At 39.9% G+C, this 18686-nt stretch overlaps 3 protein-coding genes across 5 annotated transcripts; 2 read left to right on the top strand and 1 right to left on the bottom strand.

Annotated features, from left to right (window-relative positions):
• Positions 1–198: 198 nt before the first annotated feature.
• On the bottom strand, positions 199–4894 carry LOC133714221 (metal-nicotianamine transporter YSL3). 3 transcript variants are annotated; one of them, XM_062140304.1, is made up of 9 exons: positions 4162–4894; positions 3617–4033; positions 3352–3524; positions 3079–3176; positions 2847–2981; positions 2570–2759; positions 2356–2470; positions 1369–2261; positions 199–934 (listed from the first exon to the last, which is right to left on the bottom strand). In XM_062140304.1, the coding sequence occupies exons 2-9, from the start codon at positions 3984–3986 to the stop codon at positions 890–892; spliced, it is 2019 nt and encodes a 672-aa protein (XP_061996288.1). In that variant the 5' UTR covers positions 3987–4033; positions 4162–4894; the 3' UTR covers positions 199–889. The 3 variants fall into 3 exon arrangements, with proteins under 3 accessions (XP_061996288.1, XP_061996287.1, XP_061996289.1); XM_062140303.1 differs by having other exon boundaries at positions 3617–4022; XM_062140305.1 differs by lacking the exon at positions 199–934 and having other exon boundaries at positions 1056–2261; positions 3617–4022.
• A 2603-nt stretch (positions 4895–7497) lies between these two features.
• On the top strand, positions 7498–10243 carry LOC133714756 (uncharacterized). Its single transcript, XM_062141010.1, has 5 exons — positions 7498–7835; positions 8258–8558; positions 8967–9125; positions 9236–9531; positions 9704–10243. The coding sequence occupies exons 1-5, from the start codon at positions 7638–7640 to the stop codon at positions 9932–9934; spliced, it is 1185 nt and encodes a 394-aa protein (XP_061996994.1). The 5' UTR covers positions 7498–7637; the 3' UTR covers positions 9935–10243.
• Positions 10244–12621: 2378 nt separating this feature from the next.
• Positions 12622–14424, top strand: LOC133714223 (AAA-ATPase At2g46620-like). Its single transcript, XM_062140309.1, has one exon. It carries the CDS (start codon positions 12844–12846, stop codon positions 14314–14316), a length of 1473 nt encoding a protein of 490 aa, XP_061996293.1. The 5' UTR covers positions 12622–12843; the 3' UTR covers positions 14317–14424.
• Positions 14425–18686: the final 4262 nt, after the last annotated feature.

Raw genomic sequence — 18686 nt, 5'->3', positions numbered from 1 at the left:
CAACGTCCACAAGTTTTTAAGTATCTATAATTTTCCTGATCGCCGATGTGCCGCCGGATGGAAAGTCTGAATTGCAATTGATTTGAAAATTCTCGAAATATTTTGTATATATATATTTTTTAAAGTAAATTACATTAATAATTAATAAGAAATATCGCTTAAGAAAACATCCCGAATAAAATTTGGAATATACAAGAACTGAAAATGATGGGAATGAGCCAGACTTGCTCTCCCACTTACATGTAAAACCTTACAATTAGGATGTTGAGATAGCAACAATCTGACCTTTTCAATACCAAAGCCTAGCAAAGAACAGTCCCCATCAATTGAGTTGATTGCTTGCACCAAGCAGTTGCTTTCGAAATGCTAGCAATTTTCTCAATCTACTTCCATTTTTTCAACTTTTGTTATCCTCTATAGTGCAATTTGATAAAAAATTTCGTAATCGCAATTTCAAGATTATCTCTGTAGAGATATACTCTGACACTGCAAAGGAAAACTCGTGTTTCATGGCTGCGGGCCTGCGGATGAAGCCATAATAATTGCACCATGCACTTTAACAAAATCAATCAAGCAAGACATTTAGCAGCACTATTATCGTGCCTCTTCTGCTGAAGTCCCCACTGGTATCGTCTTTGGAATCTAACCATGTATTACAATGGAATGTAAATGTAGAAATCCGACTACCTGCCAACTTCACATCACCCATGTTGAAGTAGAACCAAAGCTGCCTAACCCAACATAAGCAGAAGAATATTTGGTTGATTTACGGCTTCATCGGACCAGTTCATGTTCTTACAGCAGCTATGGGAGCTATAGGACCACTGCTATTCTAAGGGAGCTATCTTCATCTTTTTAGTATGACAGTATCTGATCTGATGTTGGCTTCTTAAACCAGGCACCTTGATCTCATCCACGACGTGAAAAAATCGAGCTGAAATAGAAGTAAAATCAATTTTGTGTTGTGTGAGATGTATTTACATCACAGATTGTAACTTAACAATCAAAAGGTAGAGGAAAACAACATAATGCAGAAGTCTCTATGCTCATTCTGGTGCTCAAATCATATATTTCATTGATCTGAATTTGATACAACTTAGCTTATGTGCATCATGACCAATAACCGCTTGAACTGATACAGGATACAAATCCTGTTATCTGTCATCTACTAAGCTGAGTTATTATGATTCGACTGAAAACATAAACAAGGGAGGTTTCCTATACTATTTTGAAACTGCAACTTGGATTTCACCTACTGCAACTCTACTAGTACAGAACTACATAACTAGCTCTCTCTCTCTCTCTCTCTCTCTCTCTCTCTGTTCCATATTAAGTTGCGAAGAAGTTCATACAGATAGGAGGGCGAACCTTGGCCAATGCAAGAATCGATGAAGGGAGAATCCACAATCCATCTCCACAGATCAAACCAGAAGCAACTGCAGGAACCATCAAACTGGCCTTATTATGTTTCAATTTGTGCCACACAAACACGATCAAACTCCCTACGCACATGTCAATTGCAAAGTAAGCTCCAACCAGGAAAGGAACAGCCATAGCCATTGGAAGGGGGACATATTTGCCGATTTTCTTAGGAGCGAGATCTCTCAGCAAATTGGCTGCTACAGCAAAGCCGAAAAAACCATAGCATATCTGCAAGCAATGTTGGGGAAGTGCAGAGAAGCCTTCCACACCGAGAATTGCCATGTTTCGGTAAATGATGGCGTAAGGGGCTTTGTATTGACCATTTGGGTTCCCAACATCAAAAGCCTTGTAGAAGAGAAAGAATGTCAGAGGAGCTACCACACAGCCAATAGCTGTCCCAATAGCCTGACTAACAATCATTGATCGAGGAGATGTGAGAGTTAGATGGCCCGTCTTCAAATCATGCATCAGGTCAGAAGAGATAGAAACTATGGACTTGATCAAACCACAGCCAACAAGTCCTGCAACAACACCATCATTTTTCCCAGTCACAGCAGCTAGCACGAAAAGAGCTACTTTCCCATAGTTGTAGGCCATGTTCATGTCTGTTAAACCCGCACCGTAGGCATTGCAGAAGCTTAGAGATGGTGCAAGAATGTAGGCAACGACTACATAATACCATTTCAGCTGAGGAAACATGAGAGGGATAACAACGATGGAGATGATGGAGAACAGTGTGTACCCTACACATGCTACCCAAATAGGAATCTTATCTCTTATGAAGACCTCATTTCGTCGGCGATCATCAAGAGGCTGATTCGGGTCAATTGAAATATCATCTGTATGACAGAGATAGGCAAGTTAGTGAAGTTACTCCATTCACAAGCTTCTTGACAAACTATATGGAGATATCATACGGTGTCAGTCATTTACCTTTTGTGAGGTCCTTCCTGTTCAGTTTGGTGTGCATACTTGAGCCGGTAAAGTACAGTATCTTGAGAAAATTGTACAGCCCATCTCCTAGTATCAGGGAAATGGAAATAAAAACCTGCAGCAACAAAAATATCCGCACAACTCACTTGCTGAGTACATGAAATAAAAAATCCCAATGACAAAATCAGTAAGGAATTTGATTTGATTGTTATACCTTGTAACCGTTTACACTCTTCATACTACTTTCTGATAAAGTTGCAGGAAACCATTCTCCTTTAAGGCCCCTTAATATGGGCCACATTATTCCCCAAGAGAGCACGGCCCCAAGAAGCAGAGATAAGTTCACAAGATGGGAACAGATCATTCCTGCTCCAATATATGTCATACTGAAATCAAAGTAGAATCTGCAAAATTCAATTTGTCTAATTAGTGGTTTGAAAAGAATCTATCATAGTACACATAAGGGGAAAGACAGGACATAGATCACGCACGAATTCTTCCAAGCTTTCAATCCAAATGTTGGAAACTGAACAAACCCACATTGCTCCCCGCCGGCATAAAACCACTGAAAGCCAGCCCACAAAAAACTAAATGAAAAGTACTTCATAAACCCATGAACCTGCTTCCTGCAAGAAGAACCTCAACATGTTTTAGTTCTTTCAAAACTCTAATTCTATTTTATTTTGAATATCAGCTTAATAATCCATGAAAACAGATGCATACTTGGCCATTTTGTCTCCTTTTGGAGTATGGAACCCATTAATAAGAACAGCAGTAGCAGTTCCACTCGGGTAAGCTAGTTTATAGTCTATTATCATAATCTGCAAAACCACCCAAAATGCAATGAACAAGCAATCTCCTAAACTTAAGCAAGGATCAATAAATTCGTACTAATCAAACATGCAAACCAATAATCTATTTCTGAATGAGTTAGCAGTTGATAAAGAAAATGGCCCGAATAACCTCTGAATGGTATGAAAGAACTTCAGAACATACCTTTCTGAGAGGAACCAAAGCCAAAAGACCAACAAAACTAGTAACAAAGAGAAAACCAGTCATCCAACCAAGTTGAGGCTCCTTGGTGCTCCCTGGAGTGTTCCCTTCAGTATCAACTCCAGCTAGCTCATAAGTCTTCCTGTTCAAACCCAACAGGTAAGACCCAAACCCTCCTGCAATGTCACATATTTCAGATACAAAATACTATGAAAAAACCAAAACCTTCCACAGCAAAATTTACAACAAAGTTTCAAGCTTTTCTCACCTCCAACAGCAATGCTATAACAAGCAACAGCACAAGTCTGAATCACGGTATTCTCTTGCCTTGTGAAAGGAGTCGACACAATTCCAGCCTTCGATAGCAGCGTAGTCCAAGTCTTCACAAACACAAAGGCCAGAAGAGCAGCTGACACATTGAGATTGGGAATCAAACCAGTTGTGAGGTTCAGCTTCTGCACTATAACACTGTACATGATCCCAATGACCACACTCGCCACAAGTCCCCGAGTTGTGATCTGTTTCTTCCATGGAGGGATTCTGTTCATCTCCAAAGGGTCAACAACTCCATTTTGCTCCACATTTTCTCTCTCGAAATTCTCAATCTCCATGGTTTCATCCTTGCGTGTGTTCCCCATTCGGTTTGGTCAAAACAACACCACCACCTCTTCTCCCTAATCCAAAACTATCAGTAAAAATGAGAAACGCATAAATTTATACAATTTGCCATACAGAAAAGACAAGCCGATATGCATTATTGTGATAAAGATATGAAAGAGACGCAAGCACACATAAACCCATGATTGCACTCACCTCAAAGTTGTCTTCTTTTTCTTCTGAGAATCAAACACATCAATTTCAGAAATCCAAAAATGGGAAATGGGGAAATCCGAAACCCCTCAAAGCCTTCAAATTTGCATTCAAAATTCCTCCTTTAACAACTGGAAGGAAGGTAACCCAGAAATGCTTCTCTCTCCTGCGTTGACCTCCTCACCAGAAAGATCAAAACTTTGAAGAACACACAGAAAACCCAATACAGACACCTTGAATTTAATACACCAAAAGCTACATAAAAAGGTGAGCCAAAAGCCAAAAAATGTGAGCCCAGAAATCCAGAAACAATTGCTGTCTCAGTTTTAGCTCACTCCCACATACCCAAAACTCTCATAAAGGTCGAGAATTTATAGAAGGAAATCAATAAAGGAGGGAAATTTACATTGGAGAATCCCAGGAAAGGCAAAATGGGAGACTCACATTAAACCACTCTGCATGTACTACAAAGTTTGTAGTACAAAAACAGTCCGTGTAGTACATTAACCAAATTTTCCAACCCCCATTAACAGAAAGAATAGTAATAGATTTTTTGAGACACGTTTCAGAATGACTTAGACATCTAAGGCTATAAGAATTCTAAGCCTACTAAAGTAGAAGAGTCAGAGATAAAGAAATGGAAGGTGGGTAATGATGGATGTGAGAGTAGGAACTACATGCAGATTCCTTCGTTCATTCCTTGAGAAAAAAGTGTGTAAACCTTATGCGTGTGGCTTCAACATGCCAGAAGAAACGTGCACCCAGAAATGCGTGTGGCTTTTATATGGTCAACCACCCCAACAGCTATGTGGATTATGGAATAATGACTTGGATGCATTTGATTTGGAAGTAATCGAATCAGATGGTGAGATATCATTTGACTAACCTGGTTTGGCAGGGATATACACTAGTTGTGGCGCGTAACTGCGTGCACGCGTGCAAATATATTGTGCGAGTTGATATTGCCTTATCTTCTATTTGTTAGAGGATAAACGAGAAGTGAGCTTAGAATATGATGAAATATTTCATTTCATTGAACTTTATATCCATTTACCTTCCTAAAGAGGCTATATATATGCATCTTCCAAGTCTTTGTATCAAGGATGATGACATAATGTAGAGTCATGATAACATCATGTATTGTATTGGTGTTTAAAATTTAAAAATATGTTAAATCTGATATCCTGAATTATATATAACTAATTGGCGATGAGCATTATGTTCAAATCACTAATTTTATTAATATCCTGACTCATCTTTAACTAATTCGCGATGAGCATCATCTTTTAATTACTAATTGAAAAGAGTGGGGTTGGATCATTTTCTTTGATCCACGGCTTTGGACGATTTAACTAGCTTTGCTTGCATTGAATCCGGATAGAAAATTAGTAAGTTGAAAATATGTTGTATTGTAAAGTATGGGGTTGGATCATGTAATGTAAAGTCATGGTCATGTGTTGCAGTGGTGTTTGAAATTTGAAATATGTTGAATTACGAAAATAATTTGTAATTTGTCAACTGTGTTATCATGATAATGTCGTTACATTGATGCTTAAAATTTAAAAATATGTTGAATCAGAAAAGTGTATTGGAATTTGTTAGCTGTATCATCACGTTTTATTTTTGTATCAAATTTCAATAAATAAATTAACGTTCTAAATAATTTTAGTGGGGTTGGAGTTGGACCATTTTCTTTGATCTACGGATTTGGACCGTTTATCTACCTTTGCTTGCATTGAATCCAGATAGAAAATTAGTAAGTTTGAGGACTGTGATCTGCTCCACTCACAAGGGAATATAATTGCTTGACAACTCAAAAATGTTATTGATAAATGATAACAATGCTTGGAAGAACTGTAACAGGTTGATTTTAATATGAAAGGAAACAAAAACATCAACTTATGTATATGGTGTACGTCTATATCTAGACATATATCAAACAAATCTTAGTAAGACTTTTTGTATAAAGAACCATGTAAATCTATATATTCTCCCTTTTCCCTCTGTCACATCTATTTACCAAAACTGACTCTTTCATAGTCACTGATTTCTTTCATTCCTTATTTGAAGCTTGAAGCCAACTATTGGTTAGCTATTAATCTATGTTTTAAAGAACTAAGTAAATCTATGTGTTATTCTTTCTTTCGTTGTCACATCTCTTTAATCACTAAAAGATGGACTCATTCACAGTTATAATGGTGATCTCTTTCATTTCATATTCGAAGCTTGACGCCCGTTGTTAGTTGGCCACTAATCTATGCTTTAGTTTACTTTAAAGCTATGGCTAATTTTTGGACATTGTATAAAAATAGGGTAATGTTTCCGCTAATTTTGCCAAAGGAGAAGAAAAAAAAGAATGAAAAGCCCAATATCAAGATGCTGCAAAGATAGATCTCTGTCCCAAACATCAAACTTGGGCCAATTGGGCCGAGATAAAAGTACCTATGAGCAATGAAACTTCCTAAACGTAAGATAACTAGAAACTTCCCGAATAAAACCAAACGGGCACACGCAATTGAAACAACCTCTCCATGTGGCTTTTTTAATGCCCAAATTCCTTAACAAACCATATATGCAGCTATTAAACCAAATTTCTTCAAGAGTTTTCCTAAAATAAATAAATAAAGCTTTCATTTGATAATGTTTTTGTCCCTTCATCTCGCCATATATGTTACGCACCTTCCTGATATTATCAGATTTATTTGTTTTTAAAAATTCTACTATAATATAAAGCGCGTAGCTGATTTTTCAGTTCATTTCGATTGACGTTTAGTACTTACTGTTTAGAGCGGGACTAAGATAAAAATTAGAGAAAATTTTACACCTACTCTCGCCTCTGCCTGTTTTTTCTCCGCCTAGGATGTGATGATTTTGAGTTTATTTTTTTTTGCCTTATTTAGGGGCCATCTGACTCATTTCTCATCAGTTTTTCCATCTTTGACTTTGCTACTGTTCTCTCTCTGCTTTTCTCTTAAGTACATAAAATTATTACAAAATAACCAACTATCTACAAACAAATGATTTTAATATCAGTTTATTTTCGTGTTGAACATGCTACAATCATACAAATAAACAATCTCTGATTTGATCGACTTTTCGTAACAATTATCTAGAATAAGTCAACTCATGATGTCTTACTCGACATTCAATCCAAACTCATGCAAACCAAAATATCCAACTCTAAACTTTACCTTTATTAACCAAAAAGTAATACCAAGAGTCAAAACTCTTTATTACCAAGGATTTGTTATTTCTTCCTCATCACACAAAAAAAAAAAAAAAATTACCACCGCCAAAAGGAGAGGATAGTAATTACAACAACAATTCTCCCCTTACTCATCAAGCAAAAACCTTTCTCCTCCTCCCTCAAAAGCTCTTATCTCTCTTCCCCTTCCTCTTCGTCTTCCTCTCTCTTAGGGTTTGCTATTATCAATTCTCACAGGGTTCAGTGATAAACCCTTCTTCGATTTTTGTTCTCTATGGCGTCGCAGAGGGAAACCAAGTTCCTGCAGGAGCTCATTCTCTACGCCGCGAGCGCCGCCATGAGCTGCCTGGTTCTGTTCGTGGGGCTCCGACACCTCGACCCGAACCGCGAAGCCTCCAAGAAGGCCATGGAGCACAAGAAGGAAATCGCTAAGCGCCTCGGCCGTCCTCTCATTCACACCAATCCTTATGAGGTACAAAAAGAGACCCTAATTTTAAATGCGTTCATTCGAAAATTGATTGTATAGAAGTGGGATTATAGGGTTGTGTTATATTTGGGATTGGAATAGGTAATGTGAAAAAGTATTGAACTTTGATATCTTAGCGTTTTGTTTTTGTTGTTAGAAAATTGTTTTTTGAATGTAAGAGTTTGATTATGGGGTTATGGCGTTTTGAGCTTAGTTTAAGTATGAACAATGCTTGCATAGTAATCATTATCGTGATGTAATTGCATGCTGTGTTATGATTACCCTGGCCAAATTTCTGTGGAATTTAACTCAATTGGAATGGAACTGTGGTGTTAAGTTACTTTGGATTAGGCTGCTTCACTTTCTAGGATCGTTTAATTGCCGCATTTGGTTAGAAAGACTGATGCTTATATAGTGATAATTATCAGGATGTCATAGCGTGCGATGTTATAAACCCTGACCACATTGATGTGGAGTTTAACTCCATTGGAGGACTGGAGGCTATAAAGGAAGCCTTGTTTGAACTGGTGATTCTTCCATTGAAGAGGCCGGACCTCTTTAACCATGGGAAACTCCTTGGTCCACAAAAGGGAGTCTTGTTGTACGGACCACCGGGTACTGGGAAGACTATGCTTGCTAAAGCTATTGCAAAGGAGTCTGGAGCTGTTTTTATTAATGTTAGGATATCAAACCTGATGAGCAAATGGTTTGGTGATGCACAAAAACTTGGTAAGTGTTGATCATGTTAAACTCGCCCTTTTGGATTAGAGGGTGTTTCTTGATATCTCTTAAACTTTTTCTCTAATTCAGTATAGCATTGTACTTAGTTGCTTGTGGTGAATCTCGTAAGCTTCATACCTTGCAAACTTTTCTCAAGCCTAGTAGGAAGCAAAACAGAATAGGTTATTTACTAATTGGTAGGAGTTTCTGAACATGGTGTCAACAAAATTGCTTTTGGTTATAATTTTGATCTGAGGATAATAAACTTATATATAGATAGAGAGGGTATGTTACATTAGTGTAAAAACTTTGTATCCCTCCGTACTATATCAGTTTATACTTGTGTACAAGGTATTTGTTTTTTTCTTAGTCCCCTTTTGTCTACTATGCTTAGCATGTTTAAATATGCTTCTGCAGTTTCTGCTGTGTTTAGCTTGGCTCATAAACTCCAGCCTGCTATCATATTTATCGACGAGGTTGATAGTTTCTTGGGACAGCGCCGTACTACAGAGCATGAAGCGTTAACAAACATGAAAACTGAGTTCATGGCTTTGTGGGATGGGTTTACTACAGATCGTAAGTTTCTTTTTCTTTTTTCACTCAGTTTCTCGGTTTACTAATTTGAACATGTAGCCCAAGTTACCTTGAAAGGCATTTGGTTTGATAGTTTTATGTATTTCATCTAGAGCATGCTCGGGTTATGGTTCTTGCTGCTACTAATCGTCCATCAGAGCTTGATGAAGCAATACTTCGGCGTCTTCCTCAGGCCTTTGAGATTGGGATGCCCAATCAAAGGGATAGAGCTGAGATACTGAAGGTAGTCTTGAAGGGTGAGAGAGTTGAAAAGAACATTGATTATGACCGTTTAGCTGCCTTGGCTGAGGGTTACTCTGGTTCAGATCTACTTGAGCTCTGCAAGAAAGCAGCCTATTTCCCTATCAGAGACTTGCTAGATGAAGAAAAGAGGGGGAAAAAAGCTTCAGTGAGTTTCCTTTTCAACCATTTAACTGTTAACAAATCCTGCTATATAAAATTCAAATAATCTTGCAGAAGTGGGGATATTTATTTTAGAACTGTAGGATAATAAAATAGGACTGTAGGGTTTGATTCTTTTGAATTTTACTAAAAGTATTGGTCTATGCTTCTTTTTCCAGGCACCAAGGCCATTAACACAGAAGGACTTGGAGAATGTTCTTGCAACTTCCAGGCATACAAAGGTTGCTGCAAATGACTATTATACGGGATTGAACTCACCATCATCATCACCACGGTTGTCAAGGAACAGGGAGTCCGGTGAGATTCCAGTTCAAGCTGCAATTAATGAGCTCTCTAAGCTTGTGGTTTCCCAAATATTGAATATTCAAACCGATCCCCAGGACCCGTAAAGTCCTGGCTCCTCACCCCAAGCCACAAGTCCCATACAGCCGACATGTTCCATTCAACATTGTCAGACTGTGGCAGTAGTAACCTCTTCAATCCTCTATTAGGTTTTGTATAAATCTTCTAAGTGCTCACGGGGTTCCATATTCTTGAATGCCTTAGATCAGATTTTGATTTAGCAAGCTAAAAGCAACATCATGCAATGATGAATATCATACTCTTTTGTATTGTTTAAAGTTAGATGTTTGGAAATTAACCATTTGCTATTACAGACGTCTTGTAACGTTATTTATAGTGGTTATCATTTCATCAAATCTCTGTCTCTTTATTCTTACTAGATAGTTGACCCTTCCTTCTATTTACCAACTAGTTTCTACTATCATTTTGTTGATGATGTTGATAGCCAAATTTTATGTCTGCCTAATTGTAGTGTGATCAATTATAAGTAAGATGTTCATCAAGTGCTTACGTTGAAGCCAATTGTTTGTTAGTGATGCGTATGGTTGTAATGAGTATGTCTCACATGGTCAGCCAAGTTGGTTTTAGCTACCAAATGATTACGACCATCTTCTATCTATGACATAGCTGGCAGTGCACTGGGTTTTGGTTTTTGGTTTTCTGCTGGGAGTCAAAGCCACGCAATAAAGCGAGGCTTATCATTACCAACCCTTTTAAAGTCGCAAGCCTTGCGCTCAGTCCTTCCCCACATGCTTTTACTAAAATTCAGGACCACATTTGCACTGCAGGAGTTGAGCCGTTAAATTAGACACCGCTTGCAATGTCTCAGGTTTTTATAGTTTTAATACTCTACAACACTATCATGTCGCAGTCTGGGCTTGTTAAGGAAGCCGAAGAAGAGAGCGTAGACCAAAATGTCATTAGAGAATCAAATCACTAAAGGATCTCAGATTTTCAAATTTTCAGAACTCCAGATCACTATTGAGTTGTAGTCTAACCCGTCAAGAGAGCCGAAGAAGAAAGCATAGGCCAAAATGCCTCTAGAGAATCAAGTCACTAAAGGATGTGAGGTTTCCGGAGTTTCAATACTCCAGATCATATCGAGGCATAGTCTCGTTAAGGAAGCCGAAGAAGAAAGCATGGGCCAAAATGCCTCTAGAGAATCAAGTCACTAAAGGATCTTAGGTTTCCGGAGTTTCAATACTCCAAATCATATCGAGGCATAGTCTCGTTAAGGAAGCCGAAGAAGAAAGCATGGGCCAAAATGTCACTAGAGAATCAAATCACTAGAAAATTCAGAAAGATGAGGCCAAGTGAGTACAAACAAATGATACTAAAATTGACCAGTGATACATAACAGCTGAGGATTTCAGCCTCAAGTTCTATATATAACATGAATCAGAGTCTGGTATTAGGTGCCATCAAATTATATGATATTTTGTAGCCAAAGCCATGCCATGTTTACCGATCTGTCGTAAAATATCGTGGCTCCTAATTTCAGCAAATCAAGTGAGATGTCCAAATCAACAATTTGACAATTTGTTGTTTTATTGACTCTGATCAGATTTGTACGTAAAACTAGTTTAGTACATTACTGTCCACAAACAATTTATTCCAAGAATGTCATATATCAGCTGATTAGGGAATCACTCTTAGTCTATGTCAGTAGCTACTAATCATTGAATAAACCCCGCAGATTAGTATTAATTATTACTCCCACTAATCCTTGACAAATAAACTATGATTATGCATGTTGAATAATGAATATGAATATCATGACGTAAGATTATCCAGGTCTCACTTGGTGAGCAAAACCATTGACTACTTGTGTGTGTTGAAGAAGAAGCATGCCTTGAAAGGGTCTGGTTTTACTAGTTCAAAATCAGCATGCAGCTTTCAAACACTAGTAGGAGGCCTTTACACGTTTGAATGTGAAGCACTATTTGGTGACGAGCTTCGTCCATTTTCTCTCTTTTCTTTTTCTTCTTACCCTTTCCGTGTATGTGCAACGTCAGTGAGCTCCACATGAAAAAGTCACAAACTATAGCAAGCAGATTCCGACTTTACCTATTCACCAAAGGCTGCAATCACATATTTCACTGTGACTTATTAACTCTGACCATTCTGTGTGCAGGTTAGGCAGGGTCAGTTATGGATTCTAATTGGCTCAATCTCTCGATTATAAATTTTTGAGATCTTTATTAGAGAATAGACCTAAAGCCTATCCGCGTGCAATCTCTGAACATATATTCATGAATAACATTTACCGAATGCAATCTATATGAAAAGAAAAGCACGTTAACATATTTTTCTTTTTAACGGTTTTAAAAATCGGAGATCCAAACGATTTTCATATTTGTTATCCGATTCCTCTTTCCCATCTCTAATTTCTTGGCAATACTCAACCTTACCTAAGAAACTTGCGGAGTACTCCAACAAAGTCCTACCCTATAGGGCTAGGTTTAACCATTGTGCCAAAAAAGAGGACAATACAAACAAAACATAGTGATCAACTGGTTATTATGGAATGACCATTAGTCCATCACTCATTAAAAAATGAGTAAGATAAACTCCCAAAGCAATCCAGCGCCGTTTGTCAAAAATCAGTAGTCAAAAAAATTGAAAAAAAAATTGGGCACATGTGAATAGTCCTAGACATTATTCAATGACCTATACTCGTAAACAATAATAACACAAATGGGTCCTTAGTCATTGGTCATCAATTCACAGCCAAACCAAAACCAAAGCCAGATCAAACAAACTACATTTCCTTCTTTCTCCTCTCCTTCTCTTCTTGTATCGTGCACCATTTCATTGACCCATTACTACTTCCTTTGCCGGCTTAAGCCGTCCACAAAACCCCATATAAATATTTCCAAATCTTCACCCTCAAATTTCAGCAACCCAATTCTCCAACCCTGATCTCGTACTTTCTCACTTTCTCTCTCTAAACATCATGGTCCGGTTCATGGGTGTCGTCTACTTCCTCCTCTTCCTCATACCTCTGTTCTATGTTCTTAGGTTCTTGTCCAGAACATCCCTGCTTCACATGGTCGTGAAATCATGGCAATCTTTAATCGACAGGTTTCATGTTTACCAGTTCTACAAGGTCCCCCAGTTCAACCACAACTTCCAAGAGAACCAGCTCTACCGGAAAATCTCTGTCTACCTTAACTCCCTCCCCAACATTGAAGACTCCGACTTCACCAACCTTTTCTCCGGTTCCAAATCCAACGACATATTCTTCCAACACGACAACAACCACTCCGTACACGACACCTTCCTCAGCGCCAAGGTTTCCTGGACCAACGAGAAGTCAGACGTCGACGGAATCCGGTCCTACGTTTTGAGAATCAAGAAAACAGACAAGAGACGTGTTTTCCGGCAGTACTTCCAGCACATATTGACCGTGTCCGACGAGATTGAACAACGGAATAAAGACATCAAGCTGTACATGAATCTCGCCACCGAGAACGAACGGTGGAGATCGGTCCCCTTCACCCACCCGGCAACCTTGGACACGGTCGTCATGGACATGGAGCTCAAGAACAAGGTCCGGTCTGATCTAGAACAATTCTTAAAGTCCAAGCAATACTACCACAGACTCGGTCGTGTCTGGAAACGAAGCTTCTTACTCTACGGTCCTTCCGGGACCGGGAAAACCAGTTTCATCGCCGCCATGGCCAGGTTCCTGTCGTACGACGTATACGACATCGACATGTCCAAAGTCTCCGACGATTCCGATCTGAAAATGCTCCTCTTACAAACCTCGCCCAAGTCGTTAATTGTCGTGGAAGATCTCGACCGTTTCTTGTCGGAGAAATCAACGGCTGTGAGCCCCTCGGGATTGCTGAACTTCATGGACGGAATCGTCTCCAGCTGCGGCGAGGAGAGAGTGTTGGTGTTCACGATGAACGGAAAAGAACACGTGGACAAGTTGGTCATGCGGCCGGGTCGGGTCGACGTCCATATCCATTTCCCGCTCTGTGATTTTTCGGCTTTCAAAAGCTTGGCCAACACGTACTTAGGGGTCAAAGAACACAAGCTGTTTCCTCAGGTGGAGGAGATTTTCCAGAGCGGCGGGAGTTTAAGTCCGGCGGAGATCGGAGAGATCATGATATCGAATCGGAGCTCGCCGAGTCGGGCCTTGAAGTCGGTGATATCGGCGCTGCAGACGGACGTGGATAACAAGACGACGGTGAAGGTGGCGCAGGCGTTGACGAGTAGCGGGTCGGGTCGGTCGGTGGACGAGTCGGGTGAGCCGGGGACGGTGTTTTGTAGGGAGAGTGTTCACACGGTGAGGGAGTTCAGGAAGTTGTATGGGCTTTTGAGATTGGGGAGTAGGAGAAAGGAGGAGCCGCCGGTGGTGCCGTTGGATAGGAGTTCGTCGGAAAAAGAAGGATCACGGCATGAAAGGATGATCGTGTAAATTAAAAAACTTTTTCTTTTTTTTTTTCTTTTTAATTATTCAATGCCTTTTGCCATTACATTAACTCTTGTAAAATAACTTCATAAATGAGAAATTTTTTCATTACCATTCTCGTGTTTAACACTGTCGTATAGTATTTTCATTCCATTCGATTATTATTCTCGTGTTTAATAAGAAGAGTAGAGTTAGAAAGGAAATTTTGCGTCATGGTGATATGGATTGCCCTAGTTACAACTTACAAGGGTAAAGCAAAAATTTAGTTCTTTCTTAGTTTTTTTTTTTTTTGCTTATAGAATGGACCTTAGCCATTCAATTTATTTGATTCTTAGTTTTTTCAATTGTACAACAATTGAGTTCTATAAGCGATTGAAATTGTTGGGTAAGGGTTAGGCTAATTAATCAGGTTTTTATTCAATTTATAGGCTCGTTTTTAGAATAAATGAGTTTAATTATTTTCAATGAGTGGTACTTGTCAATTTTGATAGTTTGCTTGGCCCATAATTCTTTGGTAAAGACAAAAACTGATGTATGTGCTGTTTTGGCTATGATAAGAAATAAAATTATCTAATTCGTTAAGAAAAACACTGTCTATAATGTTTCACTATTTTGTAATATGTTCTTTTGGACTTCCCTACTTATTATGTAGAATCTAGTTTTTAATTGGGTTATCTCAGTTGGAACGTCCTGAATTTCAACGTTTCAATACATGTAAATTCAAAGGTAATGGCTATTTAGTTACCAAAATAGATGGGAAATGACTTTTCAAAATCAAACATTTAGACTTGGGCTTGTGTCTCGTGGGTTTGACGACTTTGACGGTTTGACCCTTGTATACGGTGCGCCCTGTTGAAGGATATTGACACTTAGTGTGCCTAGTCAAACTAGGATAAGTTCTATAGTTGTAATAGGAGAGGTTTCCTACTCCAAGTTAGATAAGGAATCCTTGTACTCTTAGATTATGCACTTGTAATCCCTATATATAGGGCTCCTATTCTCTATAATGAAATATACTTCTCTCATCAATCTCTCTCAATACCAATATACTTAAACACGTTATCAGCACGAGCCCTAAACCACAAAAGCCAAAAAGCAAAAACCCGAAAAGAATTTCATATCGCCAAAACTGCCGCAGCCCCTAGCCCGTGCTAGCATCGCTGCAGCCTGCCCCGCGTGCGCCCCTGCGCCTACTGCTACCCCGCGTGCGCCCCTGCGCACACTGCTGCTCCGAGCGCCCGTGCGCTTGCAACCTTGCACAGCAGCCCCTGCTGTCCTGCGAGCTGCTCCTGCAGCCACACGCCCCTGCGTCGCTGCCTGCTGCCCCCTACAGCTCTGCCGCACGTCTACTGCTCCCTGCATCACCTGTTGCGCCCGCTGCTACCTCCTGCGCGCCCATGCGCCTGCAGCTTTGCGTCTAGCAGCTGCCACCCCTGCAGCCTTACTGCACCTCTCGGCCCAACTTCATCCTGCAGCCCCTGCTGCACATATAACTTGCTGCTGCACGCTGCTACTCAGATTGCTTCGCTCCATCACGCCTGCATCGACACACGCGTGATCCAAAACCAACAAGTAAGTATCCAAAAGAGTAAGTTTTGAAGTTCCTAAAAATTTGAAATTTATATTTCTTCTTCTTTTCTCGGGGACTTGAAAACCTCCCTTCTTCTACATCCCACCTTTCTTATAACGTGGGTTCGATCATTGAAAAGCGGAATCGTGGGGATTCACGCAATTAACGAACTAAGAGCGTTCGTAAGACTTCGGACTAAGAGCGTTCGTAAGACTTCGGACTAAGAGCGTCCGTAAGCATTGATTTAACGAACTAAGAGCGTTCGTATGCTACGGACTAAGAGCGTTCGTGAGCATCTATTTTGACCATTCAAACATCATTGTTTCGGTCTAATCCAATTATTCTTGGAAATCGATTTCTTGGTAGCATAGCTCGGAAATCTTATTTATATTAGTTTTCGTGGAAGCATTGACTCCGAAACTAACTTGTTCTTGTTTCATCTTTCTGGATGTCAAACATGAACAAACTCGATTTTGTTCCATTGGATTATGCAGGCAAAAGGTACTTAACATGGGTCACTGATGTCGAGATCCACCTTATTGCCCGTGATTTATTGCATACAATCCAAGAGCTTTGTCCTATTGAAACAGCTCCAGACCCTCAAACTGAGAAAGATAATTCCAAGGTACTTGCCTTCATGAAACGTCACATGGATAGTGACCTACAGTTTGAGTTCATAAATGAGGATAGCGCCATAAAGCTTTGGCATGCGCTTCGCGAACGATATGGCAATGTTCGTGACTCCATACTTCCGAATACAGTAGCAGAATGGAAAGATCTTCGCTTCTCTGAATTTGACACTGTCATGCAATTTTATTCGGAAGCTCTCAGCATCAGAACAATGATGCGTCTCTGTGGAAAAACAATCACAGAAGACCAATTGATTGAGAAAACCCTCAATACCTTCCCCGTCTATGCTATGAGGTCCTCTGACTTACTCCGGACTCATGTAAATGCAAGACGGATCACAAGTTTTCAACAGCTTATTGAAGCTATGGCCACTACTGAAAGACATGGCAATGAACTTGTGCAAAGAAGATTTGATAGGCTTCAAGATAGCTATCAAGAGCATCGTCTTATGACTAGAGAAAGTCGCCATCGACGTCATGATCCATACGATCGGAATGCTCAAGAAGGTAATCGCTCAAGGCGACAATCACACGACCGTAGGAGGCGTGATTTTGAGGGACATAGGGTTGGACACCATGGAGCCAACGTTGGCCATGGGCACCACTTTCCAACGCCACCAGTCCTAGGGACTATGCATATTGCGCCAATGCGCCTCAATCAAGGGAGAATCCTCTTTATGGTGTCTATTTCTGATATGGAACGTCTGATCAATGGACCTGAATTTGCAATGTACCTACGAAGGTAGTCGCATCATGGTGATCAAGACATCGAGTTCACAAAGACTTTAAATCTGGCGATGAAAATAAAATGCCGCAGATTTTTATTTATAGTCTTTTCCAAGAATTATGTAAATGGCAATTATGCCTTAAATCAATAAAATGACTTATTGTATTCACTTTTTCCCTCTAGGCGTACTCAAGAGTACTTGTGATGTCTAGGCAAGGTTTGATCTGAGAGAACGGTTTTAAAAGTGAGCAACGCTCCACCAAAATCTCGCCTTACCTTACCTGGTCACAACTAAATTGAAATTACCGAACGGATTGAGTGACTACGATTTGTCTACGGTTTGATTTTTATGTTGGATTAGATTTTGGTCAAGAAACTTTGATGTAATCATTGGCTATTATTAATAAAGTGTCGATTTCTTTTATCTCATGTCTTGGATATCTTTTTCGACTTTATTAGCTTCAAAGATGTAAGAGCCAATGGTTTTCATGTGGAAACACATTGTGAGAATGGACAAGAGTTCCTTTGCATCACCTCTAATAACTACGGACATAAACGAGTCTTAGAGAAACTTATGTGTCGCTCTAGTGGGTTGTATGCAACCACTATTCGAGTCATTGACTCCAACCATGTCATGAGAGATGATTTATGGGATTCCGACACATATAGGCTTTGGCACGACCGTTTGGGACACCCAGGTCGTGACATGATGATCCATATATTAAAGACTTCACACGGACATCCCTTTTTCAGAACGAAAGGAAGTAAAACTCGAAATTTGGATCAAGGAGGAGCACGTGCGCCTCACGGCGCCTTCCCCTTTCAAGACCGGCCACCACTAGCTGGCGCCGCCATCCCCCTGCGGCTCAAGGGTGGCTTTGACGCCCCCTCTGCTCCTCTGACTCGAATTTCTACTTCTAAAGTCCATTGTGACTTCATGGCTCAACCAAACTCCTCATTGGTTGTTTCTAAAGCCCATCATTCGTTCTGCAAAGCCTGCTCTTTAGCAAAGTTAGGATCGAGACCATCCTATGCAAAGGACACTAAAGAAAATATACCATTCTTGCAAAGAATCCAAGGTGATATTTGTGGACCTATCCAACCACTATGCGGACCATTTCGATATTTTATGGTGTTGGTTGATGCATCGACACGCTGGTCACATGTCATGCTATTGTCCACAAGGAACGCTGCATTTGCTAAACTCCTAGCACAAATCATTAAGTTAAGGGCTCACCACCCTGCTCATCCTATTAAGTCTATAAGATTAGACAATGCTGGAGAGTTTACATCAAAGACTTTTGATGATTATTGCATACCCATTGGGATTGATGTTGAACATCCTGTTCCTCATGTTCACACCCAAAATGGTCTCGCAGAAGCCACCATTAAACGACTACAAATGGTTGCTCGAGCATTGGTGATGCGCACCAATCTCCCTATTTCTGCT

Source organism: Rosa rugosa, chromosome 6 (assembly GCF_958449725.1).
Source record: "Rosa rugosa chromosome 6, drRosRugo1.1, whole genome shotgun sequence".
Classification (NCBI taxonomy): Eukaryota; Viridiplantae; Streptophyta; class Magnoliopsida; order Rosales; family Rosaceae; genus Rosa; species Rosa rugosa.
Note: the sequence above shows the minus strand (reverse complement) of the source record. Positions and strands in the feature narration are given on the sequence as shown.